At 44.5% G+C, this 19,936-nt stretch overlaps 1 protein-coding gene across 1 annotated transcript; it reads left to right on the plus strand.

Moving 5' to 3' along the window:
• Window positions 1-1,783: 1,783 nt before the first annotated feature.
• Window positions 1,784-19,458, plus strand: LOC124013243. The gene is made up of 20 exons (XM_046327503.1): window positions 1,784-1,863; window positions 3,344-3,517; window positions 3,693-3,869; window positions 3,947-4,120; window positions 6,121-6,275; window positions 6,430-6,484; window positions 8,365-8,538; window positions 8,704-8,967; window positions 9,736-9,782; window positions 9,919-10,465; window positions 12,450-13,837; window positions 14,454-14,491; window positions 14,879-14,943; window positions 15,074-15,288; window positions 15,471-15,727; window positions 16,356-16,490; window positions 16,626-16,758; window positions 16,860-16,889; window positions 18,400-18,681; window positions 19,428-19,458. The coding sequence occupies exons 1-19, from the start codon at window positions 1,784-1,786 to the stop codon at window positions 18,486-18,488; spliced, it is 4,197 nt and encodes a 1,398-aa protein (XP_046183459.1). The 3' UTR covers window positions 18,489-18,681; window positions 19,428-19,458.
• The last annotated feature ends 478 nt before the right edge of the window (window positions 19,459-19,936 follow it).

A 19,936-nucleotide genomic window follows, 5' to 3' on the forward strand; every position in this document is an offset into this window, starting at 1 on the left:
GGAAGCAACTGACCTTGGCAACTGGCGGCCATTGACCATGCTGTGCGTAGATTACAAGATTCTTGCAAAGGTTTTAGCAGACCGGTTGCGCACAGCCCTTCCCTACGTCATCCACGAGGATCAGACGTGCGGGGTAGAGGGCCGCTCTATAAGATGGAACCTACAGTTGATCAGGGATTCCATCGCTTGGGTTGAAGATAGAGGGCTGCCTTTAATGGTAGCAGCGCTAGATCAGGCGAAAGCTTTTGATCACGTGAATAGATCTTTTCTATTCAGGGTGTTAGGTAGATTAGGATTTGGGGAGAAGTTTATAGGATGGATCCGTACTTTATATGTCGGAGCGGGGTGTCGAGTTAGTGTAAATAGTCACTTAGGTGACGTTTTTGACCTCTCGTCTGGGGTCAGGCAGGGATGCCCACTCTCGGCTCTCCTCTTCGTTCTGTACATGGAGCCTCTGGGGGCTGCCATTAGGGCAGACACAGGGGTGGAAGGTTTGTTGATCCCTGGAAGTGGTGGGCTGCGTGTTAAGATGACGCAGTACGCCGACGACACTTCCTTGCTGCTGTGCAAGGACTCGTGCCTGACAAGGTCCCTTGCCATCTTTGGGGATTTCACCCGAGCGTCGGGAGCAGTTCTGAACCATGCAAAGTCTTCCGTCAAGTTTTTCGGAAGATGGCGCGGTAGAACGGATGTGCCTGGGGGGGTTATCTCTCTGTGAAGGGGCCCTGAGGATTCTCGGGGTTCATTTTGAGACCTCCGGCTCAGCGACGCTAAACTGGAACATGCGTATCGCAGTGGTACAGAGGAAGTTAGCAATGTGGAAGGCTAGGTATTTGTCTTTTATGGGCAAAGTCCTGGTCCTAAAGGTGGATGTGTTGCCGTCTCTTTTGTATTTGGCGTACATCTACCCATTGCCGGCTTGTCTGAGGAGGCCTCTAGTGAGGCTTGTGTTTCAGTTTATGTGGAGTGGCAGGTGCGAGTGGGTCGCCAGGGCACGCATGATCTGTCCCATCCTGGAGGGAGGTAGGGGGGTACCACATTTCCCCCTCAAGCTGGACTCAATTTTTGTTTCTTTCTTGTTAGCGGAGCTTGCTCAGCCAGTGATACACCCGTCCAGTTACCTCCTGCGGGTGTTCTTCTCGTATCAGGCGAGAAGCGTAATGGTGTGGTCTAACGCTGGTCCTCGGGCGGAACAGCTGCGTGGCACTTTGGTCATGCGGTCAAGTGGCTGCGTGCGCACCCTGAGGTTGAAGTTGCCTGAGTAGGTTTAGACCACAGGCACCTGTACGAGGAGGTCAGGCAGGCAGGGGAGTCCTGCGCCCGTAGCGGGCATCTCGTCAGTGGTCTGGGAGGGAGTGCAGGCGCGAGGCCTGGACAACGGGCTCAAGGACCTGAATTGGTTGAGCCTTCATAAGCGTTTGCCGGTACTTTCCATCTTGTACCGGTATAGTTTGGTGCAATCCCCCACCTGTCCAAGATCCTCTTGTGGCAGGGAGGAGACTGTGCGCCATGCCTTCTGGAACTGTGCCTTTGCCGGACTAGTCTGGGCTAGGGCACGGGTGATGCTAGGTGTGGTTAGGAGTGATTTTGTTTTGACATGGGCTAGGCTAGAGAGAGGCGTAGGGAGAGCAAAGGGAACGGATAGGGACAGGTTTCTGCTCTGGCTTCTCATGAGTCTCTTTAAAAAGGGACTGTGGGAAGCCAGGAAGAATTTAGTCAAGACAGGGAGAGATTGGGGGTGGAAGGGATAGTGAGAAGGGTGGAAGGTGATTTGAGGGGGAGGATGAAGAGGGAGGAGAGGAAGTGGGGGAAGCATGTGGCACGGGAGAGGTGGAAAGGGGGTTTAGGGCTGGGAGTGTTAGAGTGAGTTTGGTAAGGGGATAGATTAGGGAAGGGGAGATAGGGAAAGGGTTAGGTATTGGTTAGGTATGACGGGGAGGGACGATGCTCCCCTGAGGTTTGTTTTTGTTTGATGTTTTTGTAAATAGAATTAATTAAGAATGAATGAGAATTATGATTTTGTAATAGTATGAATGGTATTGATTGTAATAAATTATTTTAACCACCTCATGGCAATGAACTCTCTGAGGATCTGAAAAAAATAATTGTTGCTCTACATAAAGATGGCCTGGGCCATAAGAAGATTTCCAAGACCCTGAAACTGAGCTGCAACACAGTGGCCAAGGCCATACAGCGGTTTAACTGGACAGGTTCCACTCAGAACAGGCCTCACCATGGTCGACCAAAGAAGTTGAGTGCATGTGCTCAGCATCATATCCAGAGGTTGTCTTTGGGAAATAGACGTATGAGTGCTGCCAGCATTGCTGCAGAGGTTGAAGGGGTGGGGGGTCAGCCTGTCAGTGCTCAGACCGTACACCGCATCAAATTGGTCTGCATGGCTGTCGTCCCAGAAGGAAGCCTCTTCTAAAGTTGATGCACAAGAAAGCCCGTGAACAGTTTGACAAGCAGACTAAGGACATGGATTACTGGAACCATGTCTTGTGGTCTGACGAGACCAAGATAAGTTTATTTGGTTCAGATGGTGTCAAGTGTGTGTGGCGACAACCAGGTGAGGAGTACAAAGACAAGTGTCTTGCCTACCGTCAAGCATGGTGGTGGGAGTGTCATGGTCTGGGGCTGCATGAGTGCTGCCGGCACTGGGGAGCTACAGCTCATTGAGGGAACCATGAATGCCAACATGTACTGAAACAGAGCATGATCCCCTCCCTTCGGAGACTGGGCCGCAGGGCTTTATTTCAACATGATAACGACCCCAAACACACCTCCAAGACGACCACTGCCTTGCTAAAGAAGCTGAGGGTAAAGGTGATGGATTGGCTAAGCATGTCGCCAGACCTAAAACCTATTGAGCATCTGTGGGTCATCTTCAAATGAAAGGTGAAGGAGAGCAAGGTCTCAAACATCCACCAGGTCCATGATGTCGTCATGGAGGAGTGGAAGAGGACTCCAGTGGCAACCTGTGAAGCTCTGGTGAACTCCATGAGGGTTAAGGCAGTGCTGGAAAATGATGGTGGCCACCAAAATATTGACACTTTGGGCCCAATTTGGACATTTTCACTTAGGGGTGTACTCACTTTTGTTGCCAGTGGTTTAGACATTAATGGCTGTGTGTTGAGTTATTTTGAGGGGACAGCAAATTTACACTGTTATATAAGCTGTACACTCACTACTTTACATTGTAGCAAAGTGTCATTTCTTCAGTGTTGTCACATGAAAAAATATACTCAAATATTTACAAAAATGTGAGGTGTACTCACTTGTGATATACTGTATCATTAAAGCTTTGCGTATTTAACTGTGTATAAACATCTCCTCTCTCCAGACTAGCTGGCTGTAAACTCACATATGAATCCTGTGAGGCTCTGACCTCAGCTCTGCAGACACCAAACTCCCCCGTAAGAGAACTGGACCTCAGCTACAATGACCTGGGAGACAGAGGAGTGGAGCTGCTCTGTGTTGGACTAACCAGTCCACTCCGCAACATGGAGAGACTTGTGTAAGCACATTTTCTTCAGTATCCACTGAGTATTGATATAGAATATTTTGAATGTAGTTAGCATGTTTATGTTTTTAACATTGTTAAATCATGTGCCTTTCTGTTATTGTCTTAATGCATCTCATTATTCTTAAAGCTTTGCATATTTAACAGTGTCGACATCTCCTCTCTCCAGACTGGATCACTGTGACCTCACATATAAATCCTGTGAGACTCTGACCTCAGCTCTGCAGACACTAAACTTCCCCCTGAGAGAACTGGACCTCAGCCACAACAATGACCTGGGAGACAGAGGAGTGGAGCTGCTCTGTGTTGGACTAACCAGTCCACTCTGCAACATACAGACACTAGTGTGAGTTAAATATCTTCAGTATGAGATATTATGTGGATGTTTTATACGTGTTAATCATGTGTTCTTCTGCCCTCTAGTCTGGGTCAGTGTGGTCTGACAGAGGGTTGCTGTTCTGATCTGGCCTCAGTCCTGAGTTCACCCAACTCACAACTGAACCACCTGGAGCTGAGAGACAATGACCTGCAGGACTCAGGAGTTACACTGCTGTCTGCTGGACTGAAGGATCCAGACTGTAAACTACACACACTGGGGTGAGTGTTCGGTATCAGAATCCAGAATCACTGTTGTGGCTGAGGTCTAGTTAATTTTACTCTGGTTTTGAAACTCATGTAGCAGATACCTGCCCTCTCAAAGCCCGTTTCCCCTTTTTTTTTTAGGTCAGATAATTTTTTTTCGGGGGGGGGGGGTTAAATTCACGCTTTTGAAGGGTTTTACTACCTAATGGCCTCATCTGCCTTCCTTCCTGGGTTTTGACCCTTGCCTGTTCTAGACTCTGTACCCGCCTGCTGACCACGAGCCTGTCTGCCACTCTGCACCTCCTGAACTCTGATCTGGTTTTGATCTTTTGCCTGTCCACGACCATTCCTTCTGTCATGATACTACCAGTCTACCTGTTTAACCTGTCTCGCCTTCTGTCATGATACTACCAGTCTACCTGTTTAACCTGTCTCGCCTTCTGTCATGATACTACCTGTTTAACCTATCCTCTATCGACCATAAATAGTGACAATAGTGGATCGGTTGTCCAGATCTGCAATAGGATAACTAGCTAATATCAAACCACGCATACAGTCATTTGAATATTGAATATAAGACCATGGTGCGCCACTGAAAGAACAGTGAAGACATGAGACGCGCAGCTAAAAAAAAACTCCCATATTGATCTTGTTTAGTGACTATTATCTAGCCTACAACACCACATTGCAATGAATAATTGTTTTACAAAATTCCACTCTAGGCTGTAAACTGCAGTGAATATTTCATCCAAATCATGGCCCTTTGAGAATATTTAATTCTATAGATTGCGTTTGGCTCAGTTGTGGGTCTTGACTCTCAACAGCTTATAGGAAAGGCTATGATCTCGCATTACCGCAGCCGCCGGGTCACTCAAGCAGACAGCACACAGTTGTACAATTTTACCAAGTAAGATGTTTGCTGTAGTGTCTTAAGTGGGAAAAAATGTGCAGATAAACAAGTCATATCTCATTGAATGACAACATACTTTATTGAATCTCTACTGTTGACCAATCAGACAAAGGGGCATCGACTTCGGCTGTCGACTTCGGCTTGCCTCGAGAAAACGTGTGTGTGCACGAACAGCCGAAAAACCAGAAGACCAAAATTAACAAAAATGTCCCAAAATGTCTTCATAATAAATGCAAGAACTGTTCCGAACTCTTTATTGGATGCCTTAAGCTGGCATGTGCCTAAAATAATGGTAATTGCTAGCTAGGTAGCTGGCTAGCTAAATGCACATGTTAGCTCTAATACAGGTTGCTACCACTGGTGGTGTAGATCAGCATGTTCTGAATTAGCTAAAATCTTTGTCGAAATGTCGCATCTATCTATTTAAATGTGATTAGTGTCCGCTGGGAAACACTGACCAACACTTTGGTTCCTACCCTGTCATAACTCCTACCTGGCTCTTTTTTTTGTCATGCTAAACACAAACCATAACATTAGAATAATCATTCTATTTATGTTTCCAACAGTTCAAGTCTTTTGATCTATAAATAAAACATTTTTCAAAACAATTGCAATATTTGGTTGAGAGTTAGCTTTTCTGCCCATGTTGTGCAGCCCTACTACCAACCTGGTAACTTTATATGCAAACATTTTGTGACACAGAAAGGTGAAAAGTGATATCTTTTTCACATGTGTTTTAAAAGTCAGTAGGAATTACATTTACATTTACATTTAAGTCATTTAGAAGACGCTCTTATCCAGAGCGACTTACAAATTGGTGCATTCACCTTATGACATCCAGTAGAACAGTCACTTTACAATAGTGCATCTAAATCTTAAAGGGGGGGGTAATTTACACTGTAGGCCCAACAGGCTAAATCAATTTAAAAATAGATTATTCTGGTACTAAATTTGATGTGGCATCCAACCAAATATTGCAATTTCTCTTCTATAGATACCAATGAAAGATGATGTTTCCCCATCTTAGACTCAACACAGAGGCAGACAGAAGTTACCATTCTGTCGCCAGAGATGTGTGTGCTAAGTTTTCCCTTCTGCCCTCTAGTCTAGGTCAGTGTGGTCTGACAGAGGGTTGCTGTTCAGATCTGGCCTCAGTCCTGAGTTCACCCAACTCACAACTGAAACAACTGGAGCTGAGAGACAATGACCTGCAGGACTCAGGAGTTACACTGCTGTCTGCTGGACTGGAGAATCCAGACTGTAAACTACACACACTGGGGTAAGTACAGCTGTTTCAGTCAGGTTGGTACTGGGCTGAGTTACACTGCTGTCTGCTGGACTGGAGAATCCAGACTGTAAACTACACACACTGGGGTAAGTACAGCTGTTTCAGTCAGGTTGGTACTGGGCTGAGTTACACTGCTGTCTGCTGGACTGGAGGATCCAGCCTGTAAACTACACACACTGGGGTAAGTACAGCTGTTTCAGTCAGGTTGGTACTGGGCTGAGTTACACTGCTGTCCGCTGGACTGGAGGATCCAGCCTGTAAACGACACACACTGGTGTAAGAGAGCGAGAGTGTGTGAATTCAGAACTACATCTCAATTTTGATACTTGATTTGACTCTGGGTGTCGAGCAGTGGCGTGTACTCATGGTTGCCAAGGAAGCTTACCCAAAACATTTACCAAGAAAACATTTCTTTACAAAATAAAATAATGAATCTTTCACCTCTGTGTTTCCTAATTTCCCTAAATTCACAACTATCTCACGACTGTATCTCACAGGAGAAAGCATCCGAGCGGCGATTCTGATCCAACCATTAATTCATACATTGTTGTGTTCTGGCTTGAGAGGATGGAAGTTCAATATGTAGCTAGATGTAGAAATCTAATGTTAACTAGCGTACGTTGACCATGAATGGAAGTTAGGTTAGCGAGCAAGCATTTTAGCCACCGGATAAGAGAGAAGTACTCCAGATATAACAAACTGACCATAGCCCCCCGACACATAAACTACTGCAGTATAAATACTGGAGGCTGAGACAGGAGGGGTCAGGAGACACTGTGGCCCCATCCGATCATACCCCCCAGACAGGGACAAACAGGAAGGATATAACCCCTGTGCCATAGCACAGCCCCCACACCACTAGAGGGGTATCTTCAACCACCAACTTACCATCCTGAGACAAGGCCGAGTATAGCCCACCAAGATCTCCGCCACAGCACAACCCAAGGTGGGGCGCCAACCCAGATAGGAAGATCACATCTGACTCAACCCACTCAAGTGACGCACCCCTCCTAGGGACAGCATGAAAGAGCACCAATAAGCCAGTGACTCATCCCCTGTTATAGGGTTCGAGGCAGAGAATCCCAGTGGAGAGAGGGTAACCGGGCAGGCAGAGAAAGCAAGGGCGATTCTTTGTCCAGAGCCTTTCCGTTCACATTCACACTCCTGGGCCAGACTACACTCAATCATATGACCCGCTGAAGAGATGAGTCTTCAGTAAAGACTTAAAAGTTGAGACAGAGTCTGCGTCTCTCACATGGGTAGGCAGACCGTTCCATAAAAAGGGAGCTCTATAGGAGAAAGCCCTGACTCCAGCTGTTTGCTTAGAAATTCTAGGGACAATTAGGAGGCCTGCGTCTTGTGACCGTAGCGTACGTGTAGGTATGTACGGCAGGACCAAATCAGAGAGATAGGTAGGAGCAAGCCCATGTAATGCTTTGTAGGTTAGCAGTAAAACCTTGAAATCAGCCCTTGCCTTGACAGGAAGCCAGTGTAGAGGCTAGCGCTGGAGTAATGTGATCACATTTTTTGGTTCTAGTCAGGATTCTAGCAGCCGTGTTTAGCACTAACTGAAGTTTATTTAGTGCTTTATCCGGGTAGCCGGAAAGTAGGGCTTTGCAGTAGTCTAACCTAGAATTAACAAAAGCATGGATACATTTTTCTGCATCATGTTTGGACGGAAAGATTCGGATTTTTGCAATGTTACGTAGATGGAAAAAAGCTGTCCTTGAAACAGTCTTGATATGTTCGTCAAAAGAGAGATCAGATGCTGAATGGAGCTGATGTTTTTATAATTGGATTATTTCTCAGCAGTGTAACGCTCTACCAGATTAAGTTATTTTCCTATAGAGAGGCCTGTAGAGAGGCCTGTAGAGAGGCCTGTAGAGAGGCCTGTAGAGAGGCCTGTAGAGAGGCCTGTAGAGAGGCCTGTAGAGGCCGACAAATATTAATATTTGTTAATGTGTCATTTTTGTATTTACAAAATGTTTTTAACATACGTGTACGATAAGGTGTGCGTGTTTGTGTAACTAATGATGAAGTTTGTCCTCTACTCTCCTCTAGTCTAGGTCAGTGTGGTCTGACAGAGGGTTGCTGTTCTGATCTGAACTCAGTCCTGAGTTCACCCAACTCACAACTGAAACAACTGGAGCTGAGAGACAATGACCTGCAGGACTCAGGAGTTACACTGCTGTCTGCTGGACTGGAGGATCCAGACTGTAAACTACACACACTGGGGTAAGTACAGCTGTTTCAGACAGGTTGGTACTGAGCTTAGTAAAACACAAACTCTGAAAATCTAATATTCATCACAATGTTTGTGTCATGGACAAATGGATGGGTGTCTTACAAGATTATTGACACCAGTACACCAACCTAGACAGCTGTTGTGTCTCTCTGTAGGCTATCTGGCTGTCTGGTCACAGAGGAGGGCTGTGCTGCTCTGTCTTCAGCTCTGAGGTCAAACCCCTCCCACCTGAAAGAGCTGGACCTGAGCTACAATCACCCAGGAGACTCTGCAGGGGGACTGCTTTCAGCTGCTCTGTCTTCAGCTCTGAGGTCAAACCCCTCCCACCTGAAAGAGCTGGACCTGAGCTACAATCACCCAGGAGACTCTGCAGGGGGACTGCTTTCAGCTGCTCTGGTAGATCCCACATATAAACTGAAGTAAGTCAGAATAGATGTCCTGATAGTGAGAGCAGCGGTTGTGTCATATGAAGTGTAGTAGGGTCAGTAACATGAGGACATGATGGTAGAATTAAGGGGAAGTTTACTCAGCAGACTTAGCACTCCAACACAGCATACATCATCACCACATGAATACTCTTCTTCTGCATCTCTGATATCCTGTTGGAATTGTACTCTGTTCTGTATGCAGTAGGTAGGATAGACTACCTATATGTCTCTAGTAATGAACTGTACTCTGTTCTGTATGCAGTAGGTAGGATAGACTACCTATATGTCTCTAGTAATGAATTGTACTCCGTTCTGTATGCAGTAGGTAGGATAGAATACCTGTATGTCTCTAGTAATGAATTGTACTCTGTTCTGTATGCAGTAGGTAGGATAGAATACCTGCATGTGTCTAGTAATGGGTGTGGCCAGTAGCCTAGTGTTTAGAGCACTGGGCTACTAACCAAAAGGTTGCTTGATTGAATCCCTGAGCTGACAAGGTAAAAATATGTTGTTCTGCCCCTGAATAAGGCAGTTAAGCCACTGTTCCCGTGCACCGAAGACGTGGATGTCATTAAGGCAGCCCTCTGCACCTCTCTGATTCAGAGGGGTTGGGTTAAATGCAGAAGACAGATTTCAGTTGAATGCATTTAGTTGTACAACTAATTGTCCCTTGGATAGTGCACCAGAACACAACAATATGGTTTAAATGTTGACTGCTTTATTAGGTCTTTGTCAGTCAATAACCTGTTTCTCCAACAGTGTGGATAATGGTGGAGAGTGCAGGCTGAAATCAGGTCCGAGGAAATGTAAGTCTCTTCAATCCTAATTAACTGTATATTCAGAACTATAGTAACATAGTAACTAATCAATACTGGTTCTGTACCTACAATACAACATTTGATATGAAGATGTGGTTTGATTAAACTCTCCTTTTGTCTACAGATGCCTGTCATCTCACCTTAGACCCAAGAACAGCAAACCCAAACCTGATACTGTCTGAGGGGAACAGGAAGGTGACACCGGTGGTGGAGGAGCAGCAGCATTATGAAGACTATCCAGACAGATTTGACCGTTATCGCCAAGTTCTCTGCAGAGAAGGCTTATCTGATTCTCGTTATTACTGGGAGGTGGACTGGGATGGTGGTGGGCCTGCTATTGGTGTGGTGTACAAAGGAATGTTGGGAAGGGCTGGCATTTGTATTGGACTCACCAGCAATTCCTGGTGTATGTACTGCTCTGACAGCGTTTATGACTTTTACAATGCTGGAGTCCATAGTAGATCCATTCTTGGCCCTGTATCTAGCAGAGTAGGAGTGTATCTGGACTGGCCAGCTGGTACTTTGTCCTTCTATAGTGTGTCCTCCTCTGGTACACTGACACACCTTCACACATTCTACACCACGTTCACTGAACCCCTCTATCCTGGGTTTGGGTTTCTTTTGTTGAAAACCTCCTCAGTGACCCTGTATCAGATCAACGACATTCAAAGGTGAGGTCATAGTTGACAAAGGGCAAATCCTTGAAGTCGGAAGTCAACTAGCTTAATGATTGGTTTACCGGCCATCAATTAGCTTTCTGATTGGTTACTTCACATTCAAAAGAAAAGAAAGAAGTCAGCAGTTTACATACACCTTAGCCAAATACATTTAAACTCTGTTTTTCACAATTCCTGACATTTAATCTTAGTAAAAAATTCCCTGTCTCAGGTCTATTAGGATCACCACTTTATTTTAAGAATGTGAAATGTCAGAATAATAGTAGAGAGAATGATTTATTTCAGCTTTTATTTCTATCATCACATTCACAGTGGGTCTGAAGTTTACATACACTCAATTAGTGTTTGGTGGTATTGCCTTTAAATTGTTTAACTTGGGTCAATAGTTTTGGGTAGCCTTCCACAATAAGTTGTTTTTTAAATGTATTATTTGTTTTACCTTTTATTTAACTAGTCAGTTAAGAACAAATTCTTATTTTCAATGACTGAACAGTGGCTTAACTGCCTGTTCAGGGGCAGAATGACAGATTTGTACTTTGTCAGCTCGGGGATTTGAACTTGCAACCTTTCGGTTACTAGTCCAATGCTTTTACCACTAGGCTACCCTGCCGCCCGTGAATTTTGGCCCATTCCTTCTGACAAAGATTGTGTAACTGAGTCAAGTTGTCGGCCTCATTGCTTTTTCAGTTCTGCCCACAAATTTTCTATGGGATTGAGGTCAGGGCTTTGTGATGACCACTCCAGTACCATGACTTTGTTGTCCTTAAGCCATTTTGCCACAACTTTGGAAGAATGCTTGGGGTCATTGTCCATTTGGAAGAGCCATTTGCGACCAAGCTTTAACTTCCTGACTGATGTCTTGAGATGTTGCATCAATTTATCCACGTAATTTTCCGGCCTCATGATGCCATCTATTTTGTGAAGTGCACCATTCCCTCCTGCAGCAAAGCACCCCCACAACATGATGCTGCCACCCCCGTGCTTCACGGTCGGGATGGTGTTCTTCAGCTTGCAAGCCTCTCCCTTTTTCCTCCAAACATAACGATGATCATTATGGCCAAACAGTTCTATTTTTTGTTTAATCAGACCAGAGGACATTTCTCAAATGTATGATCTTTGTCCCCATGTGCAGTTGCAAACCGCAGTCTGGCTTTTTTATAGCGGTTTTGGAGCAGTGGCTTCTTCCTTGCTGAGCGGCCTTTCAGGTTATGTCAATATAGGACTCGTTTTACTGTGGATATAGATACTTTTGTACCTGTTTCTTCCAGCATCTTCACAAGATTCTTTGCTGTTGTTCTGGGATTGATCTGCACTTTTCACACCAAAGTACGTTCATCTCTAGGAGACAGAACGTGTTTCCTTCCTGAGCGGTATGACGCCTGGTTCCATGGTGTTTATACTTGCGTACTATTGTTTATACAGATGAACGTGGTACCTTCAGGCGTTTGGAAATTGATCCCAAGGATGAACTAGACTTGTGGAGGTCTACAATTATTTCTTTAGATTTTCTCATGATGTCAAGCGAAGAGGCCTTGAAATACATCTACAGGAAAACCTGCAATTGACTAAAATTACATCAATTAGTCTACCAGAAGCTTCTATGACATTCTTTCCTGGAATTTTCCAAGCTTTTTAAAGGCACAGTCAACTTAGTGAATGTAAACTTCTGACCCACTGGAATTGTGATACAGTAAATTACAAGTGAAATAATCTGTCTGTTAACAGTTGTTGGAAAAATGACTTGTCATGCACAAAGTAGATGTCCTAACCGACTTGCCAAAACTATTGTTGATGGAAGCAACAATCTGCAACATTAAAGCTGAACCACCCCTGATTATTATCAGCAGTTGTAAAAAGTTGTCCACTGCAGGAAACCCTCACTGGTACCATAATTTATAGAAATATCCATTTATGCATTTACAATATACAGTTGTAGTTTGTTTAATCACGGTCAATCTGTCTGCTTTCCCAACACCAGAGACCATGGTGGAGAGAGTTGGATCAAGCCTGGACCTGAGGACACCAGAGACCATGGTGGAGAGAGTTGGATCAAGCCTGGACCTGAGGACACCAGAGACCATGGTGGAGAGAGTTGGATCAAGCCTGGACCTGAGGACACCAGAGACCATGGTGGAGAGAGTTGGATCAAGCCTGGACCTGAGGACACCAGAGACCATGGTGGAGAGAGTTGGATCAAGCCTGGACCCGAGGACACCAGAGACCATGGTGGAGAGAGTTGGATCAAGCCTGGACCTGAGGATACCAGAGACCATGGTGGAGAGAGTTGGATCAAGCCTGGACCTGAGGACACCAGAGACCATGGTGGAAAGTGTTGTATCAAGCCTGGACCTGAGGACACCAGACACCATGGTGGAGAGAGTTGTATCAAGCCTGGACCTGAGGACACCAGAGACCATGGTGGAGAGTGTTGTATCAAGCCTGGACCTGAGGACACCAGAGACCATGGTGGAAAGTGTTGGATCAAGCCTGGACCTGAGGACACCAGAGACCATGGTGGAGAGAGTTGGATCAAGCCTGGACCTGAGGACACCAGAGACCATGGTGGAGAGAGTTGGATCAAGCCTGGACCTGAGAACACCAGAGACCATGGTGGAGAGAGTTGTATCAAGCCTGGACCTGAGGACACCAGAGACCATGGTGGAGAGAGTTGGACCAAGCCTGGACCTGAGGACACCAGAGACCATGGTGGAGAGTGTTGTATCAAGCCTGGACCTGAGGACACCAGAGACCATGGTGGAGAGAGTTGTATCAAGCCTGGACCTGAGGACACCAGAGACCATGGTGGAGAGAGATGTATCAAGCCTGGACCTGAGGACACCAGAGACCATGGTGGAGAGTGTTGTATCAAGCCTGGACCTGAGGACACCAGAGACCATGGTGGAGAGAGTTGTATCAAGCCTGGACCTGAGGACACCAGAGACCATGGTGGAAAGTGTTGTATCAAGCCTGGACCTGAGGACACCAGAGACCATGGTGGAAAGTGTTGTATCAAGCCTGGACCTGAGGACACCAGAGACCATGGTGGAAAGTGTTGGATCATGCCTGGACCTGAGGACACCAGAGACCATGGTGGAGAGAGTTGGATCAAGCCTGGACCTGAGGACACCAGAGACCATGGTGGAGAGAGTTGTATCAAGCCTGGACCTGAGGACACCAGAGACCATGGTGGAGAGTGTTGTATCAAGCCTGGACCTGAGGACACCAGAGACCATGGTGGAGAGAGTTGGATCAAGCCTGGACCTGAGGACACCAGAGACCATGGTGGAGAGAGTTGGATCAAGCCTGGACCTGAGGACACCAGAGACCATGGTGGAGAGAGTTGGATCAAGCCTGGACCTGAGAAATGTGAGTTTTAACTGATAATTGTTTATGACTCAATATAGTTTTAAAGCGTTCATTACAGTTGGTTCCCAGACAAGGAACACAATCATGATCTATTTGGTCCCAAAAAAATTAAAGGTAGAGTCAGCAATATGACGTAGATGCACAAAGTAAATTGCATGGTGGGTCAATTTTCTACAACAACTAAGAGCGTTGTAACACGATGCTAAACTTCTCAGCTGTTTTGGTCCCGTGACTACCACACTGTAAGAGAGTGAAGAGAAACCACGCACATGGTTAGATACTGTGTGTGACTGTGTGAGAGAGAAGTCAGGCATCTTGCTAATCACAATATCTGTGGTGCTGCTCGTACATCATCATTTAGCTGACTCTACCTTTAAGCTCTCATCCTAGGATCTACCAGAAATCAGGCCCCCAACATCTACAAAACATGGACCAGAACGATGTTTCCTGCTTCTACAAACATTTATTAATATAACACTAATGTCAGATTATGGTCTGCTAATGAGTGTACATTCTGAGACTGTTGCTCACTTATTCATTTTTATTACAAGTCTAATTATAAATGCATTATTCTGTGATATTGCCAGTTTTAAATAACAACTACTTTTGACTTTAGGGATTCCTCAGAGCTGTAAGAATTGTGAACATGTTGAGGTAAGTCATAATGTCAATTCTTACTTTTACTTACCTGCAGGAGTCAAGTACAGTCTCAAAGCCAGGTGTGTACTGACAAACCATTCATACTGGGATAGACAGTCCGGTGTTCTGCTTGTAGTCATGCAGTATTTTAGCTGTTGTCATATTTTGTCATTAGACAGTTTAATTGATAATTCACCAGCATTCCATGTAACATTAAATACATTAGATTAGTTACTTTGGTTAATGGTCCAGTTTCCCAGACACAGATTAAGTCTGGTCCTGGACCTTAAAGAACTTTCTATTGAAACTTCCATTGGGCATGCTTTTAGTCCAGCACTAGACTCAATCTGTGTCCAGGAAACAGGCCCCATATGTATTACTGACATGCTTGTCCTTGTTCAGGACTCCACACACTGGCTTCAGATTGAACCCTTGACTTCCACTGTCCAGGGAGGGACAATGTTCAGGTAAAATAACTACTTTTAACATTTCATTCCACCTGCTAGTGTATTTCCCCATTACCTTTGGGAATAGTCTTCTAATCCAACCTCTCCATTTGACCATTGACCTTCTCTACCATCTTGTTGTTGCCCTCAGACACAGGACACCCAAAGGGAGTTATGAGTGCACAGTGTCTGGGCTCCGCTGGCTGTGTGAGAGAGATGTCATTCTGAAGTATCACTTCAGGAACTGGAATCCATACAGTCAACTTCTGAAAGACATGCAGTACACACAAGGTGGTCCATTGCTGGACATCACTATGGAGTTAGGTGAACTGGAGGAAGTTCATCTGCCACACTGTGTCTGTTTAGGTAAAACCACATAGAAATAGTTTTCAGAAAGACATTTCCATGTAACTGAGTTTCACTTCCTGAATTAATGAATAAACTATTCTGGGAGTTTGAGTTTACTGTGATCTGGTACTGCATATTCTTTGTCTTTTAGTTGGATGAATAATACTGTCTTTCTATCTCCTTTGAATTGTGTGGTTCAGGGACCAACCCTTCCCTGAGGAATGAGATGAAGATTCTTCATGCAGAGGAACATGGAGTGTCTTTAGAGGAAGTGCATGAGGTCACCAGATTCCATGCTAAGATTCTCCATCCCAAGTTCTCACCTATCTCTGTTATACTGAGATTACTGTCTTGGAACATAGACGTCCACTGTGACGTGGTCCTCTACATGGCAGTAAAAAGGTCAACAGTCATTTCAAGGCTGTACCTGCTCCTCAGAAACTCCAGTCAGAAAGAGGTGAGGCACTATCACTGAAGTGACAACAGGATGTTGAAACCTACTGAAGGAAAGCTGATAGTTTGTTGAAAATCTCTAGATTACAAAGACAACATGCAGCTCTGTGAGAAATCTATTTCTGTCTCGTTCATTTGAAGAGCCAGTAGACGGCACTCTTCCCTCTGGTCGAAGGAGAACCCAATGCCCGGGGCAGTGAAAGGGACATTGCCCTGAGTAGGGTGCGGTCTTTCAGATGGCATGTTAAACGGGTGTCCTCTCCATGGTCACTGAAGATCCCATGGCACTTATCATAAGATGTGGGGTGTTAACCGCGGTGTCCTGGCTAAATTCCCAATCTGGCCCTCGCAATTTCATGGCCACCTAATCATCCCCAGCTTCCAATTGGCTCATTTTCCCCCTCTGCTCTCCCTTGTAACTCTTCTCCAGGTCGTTGCTGTAAAAGAGAATCTCCTCTCAGTCAACTTACCTGGTACACCTTTAAAATAATATCCTGGTAAAATAGGGATAGTAAAACAAAAGCATACACATTTTTTGTTGTTGACAAAAATGGATTGCTCAGTGAGCTGCATGTTGTGTGAATTACGAGACTACATTGTTCTGACTGACTACTACATTGCTCATTTTGTAGGCTGTTCAGGAACGGGAGAAAAACCAGGTGTCCAAAGGATTTTCAGAATTCGTCCTGTCAAGTCCAAACGGGTCCTTAAAGCTGAACAGTTGGTTTGCGTTCAAGAATCCCCGCTCCACTTCCATCAATCCAGAGGTGTAGTTTTATCAGGCTGAGGACATGAATCTGTCATGTTGTATATGAAGAACTGGAATATCATTCTATTTCTCTCTCTTTCTCTTTCTCTCTCTGTCTGTTGTCTCAATCGTTGCACCATATGGCCTCCCACAGAAGATTCAGCTGTTACCTGCAGACACCACACCAAGCTGTTGCCAGATGATAATGGGAAACACAGGGGTTGACATTGAGATGGAGTTAATCGGGGAGGATGAGAGGACAGTATGGAAATCAGTTTTATCAAAAGGTAAGAAATAGTATACATGAACAGTATGTCAATCATCAATGTCCTTTTCTAACAGATGCTATTAAAATGTTTTATGATATTTTCTATTGTTTGTTTTTCAGATGTGTACAGCAACGACTCTCATCCAACATGTAAGTTTGTTTTTGTGGACGAGTTTTATAAAATCGGTTATAGAGCTAACGTCTCTTCAAGTTGGGATGAAGGACACTGATGAAGGTCTTCATGAGTCATGTTAAGTGAGGTGATGAAGGTCTTCGTGAGTCATGTTCAGTGGGGTGATGAAGGTCGTCATGAGTCATGTTCAGTGGGGTGATGAAGGTCTTCATGAGTCATGCTCAGTGGGGTGATGAAGGTCTTCATGAGTCATGTTCAGTGGGGTGATGAAGGTCTTCATGAGTCATGTTCAGTGAGGTGATGAAGGTCTTCATGAGTCATGTTCAGTGGGGTGATGAAGGTCTTCATGAGTCATGTTCAGTGGGGTGATGAAGGTCGTCATGAGTCATGTTCAGTGGGGTGATGAAGGTCGTCATGAGTCATGTTCAGTGGGGTGATGAAGGTCTTCATGAGTCATGCTCAGTGGGGTGATGAAGGTCTTCATGAGTCATGTTCAGTGGGGTGATGAAGGTCTTCATGAGTCATGTTCAGTGGGGTGATGAAGGTCTTCATGAGTCATGTTCAGTGGGGTGATGAAGGTCTTCATGAGTCATGTTCAGTGGGGTGATGAAGGTCTTCATGAGTCATGTTCAGTGGGGTGATGAAGGTCTTCATGAGTCATGTTCAGTGGGGTGATGAAGGTCTTCATGAGTCATGTTCAGTGGGGTGATGAAGGTCGTCATGAGTCATGTTCAGTGGGGTGATGAAGGTCGTCATGAGTCATGTTCAGTGGGGCGATGAAGGTCGTCATGAGTCATGTTCAGTGAGGTGATCTATTGTTAAGTGACTGTCCCACTGGATGTCATAAGGTGAATGCACCAATTTGTAAGTCGCTCTGGATAAGAGCGTCTGCTAAATGACTTAAATGTAATGTTAAATGTGATGAAGGTCTTCATGAGTCGTGTTCAGTGGGGCGATGAAGGTAAAATGATATAAATACTTTTACAAAGGCACTGTATATGAGGCCTTGTCTTTGTAGAAAGTTGAATCTGTGCTTGAAATGCGATACTAGACTGAGGGACTTTCCAGATGTTGTATGTATGGGGGACAGGTCCAATTTGACATTACAGAGTATTTTCAGTCGACTGTTGACAAAACATTACAATTGAATCCATCTTAATCCCACCATGTAACACAATAGAGAAATCCAAGGGGTATGAACACTTTTGCAAGGCTCTGTATGTTATGTTGAATAGACAATCAGCCAGGGTAGGCGTCAATTCCAAATCAGTCAATTCAGGAAGTAAACTGAAATTCCAATTCATTAACTGGAAAAGGGCATCTACTTTTTACTCTCAGTGACTTCTCAATAACCCGAATAGGAATTTCATTTTTATTTTTTGACTGACTTCAATTGGAATTGCCTACAACCCTGGAGTCGGCTCTATTCAAGAAATGCCTATCAGAGGAATGGTAACTGGAGAGACTGCAAGATGTAGAAACAGCTGCTGTTAACCCTAAAACCATATTAATTTACCCCCACCTCAGCATTAATACTCCTTGGGATTCCTGCTGAGGAGTTTCTGAAGAAACACAGGGCTGTACTCATTCAGGAGTCAAAAACACAATGCCAATAGCAGATGATCTGTCATCAAAGAGCATGATTGGTGATGAAGAGTACTCCAGAATAAAAGCTGAAACAACTGAACAGGAGCGAATGAGAGAACTACTGAACGCAGTCCTCCCTAAAGGACCAGAAGTGACGGGAGCTTGTCTAAAAGCTCTCATTGAACATGAACACCATCTTGTTAAGTACTTGAGTGAATCTAGGTAAGACCGGTTTCTTTTCTCCCTCCCTTGAATAAGTGGAATGATTAAATATAGGTCAAATAAAAACATAGCTACCAGGATCAGAGAGTCTTTTTCAGAATGGAACCATGTTTTTGTGTTGCTGCCTGTAATAAATGTGTCTTATCATAGGACCATCATCACATCATTACCTCAGGTGTATCATAGGACCATCATCACATCATTATCTCAGGTGTATCATAGGACCATCATCACATCATTACCTCAGGTGTATCATAGGACCATCATCACATCATTACCTCAGGTGTATCATAGGACCATCATCACATTATCTCAGGTGTATCATAGGACCATCATCTCATCATTACCTCAGGTGTATCATAGGACCATCATCACATCATTACCCCAGGTGTATCATAGGACCATCATCACATCATTATCTCAGGTGTATCATAGGACCATCATCACATCATTATCTCAGGTGTATCATAGGACCATCATCACATCATTATCTCAGGTGTATCATAGGACCATCATCACATCATTACCTCAGGTGTATCATAGGACCATCATCACATCATTATCTCAGGTGTATCATAGGACCATCATCACATCATTACCCCAGGTGTATCATAGGACCATCATCACATCATTATCTCAGGTGTATCATAGGACCATCATCACATTATCTCAGGTGTATCTCACTCCTCCTTCTTCTCCATACTTTTTGATCTCCCTCTTCCCTTCTCCTACATCCTTTCTTGTAGCACCTAATCTGAAGATGCCATGGCCTGTCTCTAGTCTAGTCTGTGGAGTCTGTGGACGAAGACACTTCTTCACCTAATCTAAAGACACTTCTTCACCTAATCGCTGAGGCCTGTCTCCTAGTCTGTGGACAAAGACACTTAAATGAGTTTAAGGGAAATGTTTGTTTGTGCTATTCTTTTAACAAATGTCTGTGTTTTATTCATGTGCGGTTCTGTAAACTAATTTGTGTGTTCATGCAAGTGGCTGACTGTGCAAATCCTCACTATCAGTAGCTGTAATTTGGTAGTAAGCCCAGATTATGTTTTAAGAATGAGATATCTCAGTTTCAAGGTCTCAGTTTAGAGAGAAGAAGACTGGTGAGGTGTTGGTCTGTCAAATGTTATGAACCAGTATTGGTCGGTCACATGAATGGAACAAAACGGTAATGATTAATGAATAAATGATAAATATAGTAAATATAATTGATAGAATTCAACATTTCTTTGTTTTAATTGCCAAAACCAATTTC

This window comes from Oncorhynchus gorbuscha, linkage group LG24 (genome assembly GCF_021184085.1).
Source record: "Oncorhynchus gorbuscha isolate QuinsamMale2020 ecotype Even-year linkage group LG24, OgorEven_v1.0, whole genome shotgun sequence".
Taxonomy (NCBI): Eukaryota; Metazoa; Chordata; class Actinopteri; order Salmoniformes; family Salmonidae; genus Oncorhynchus; species Oncorhynchus gorbuscha.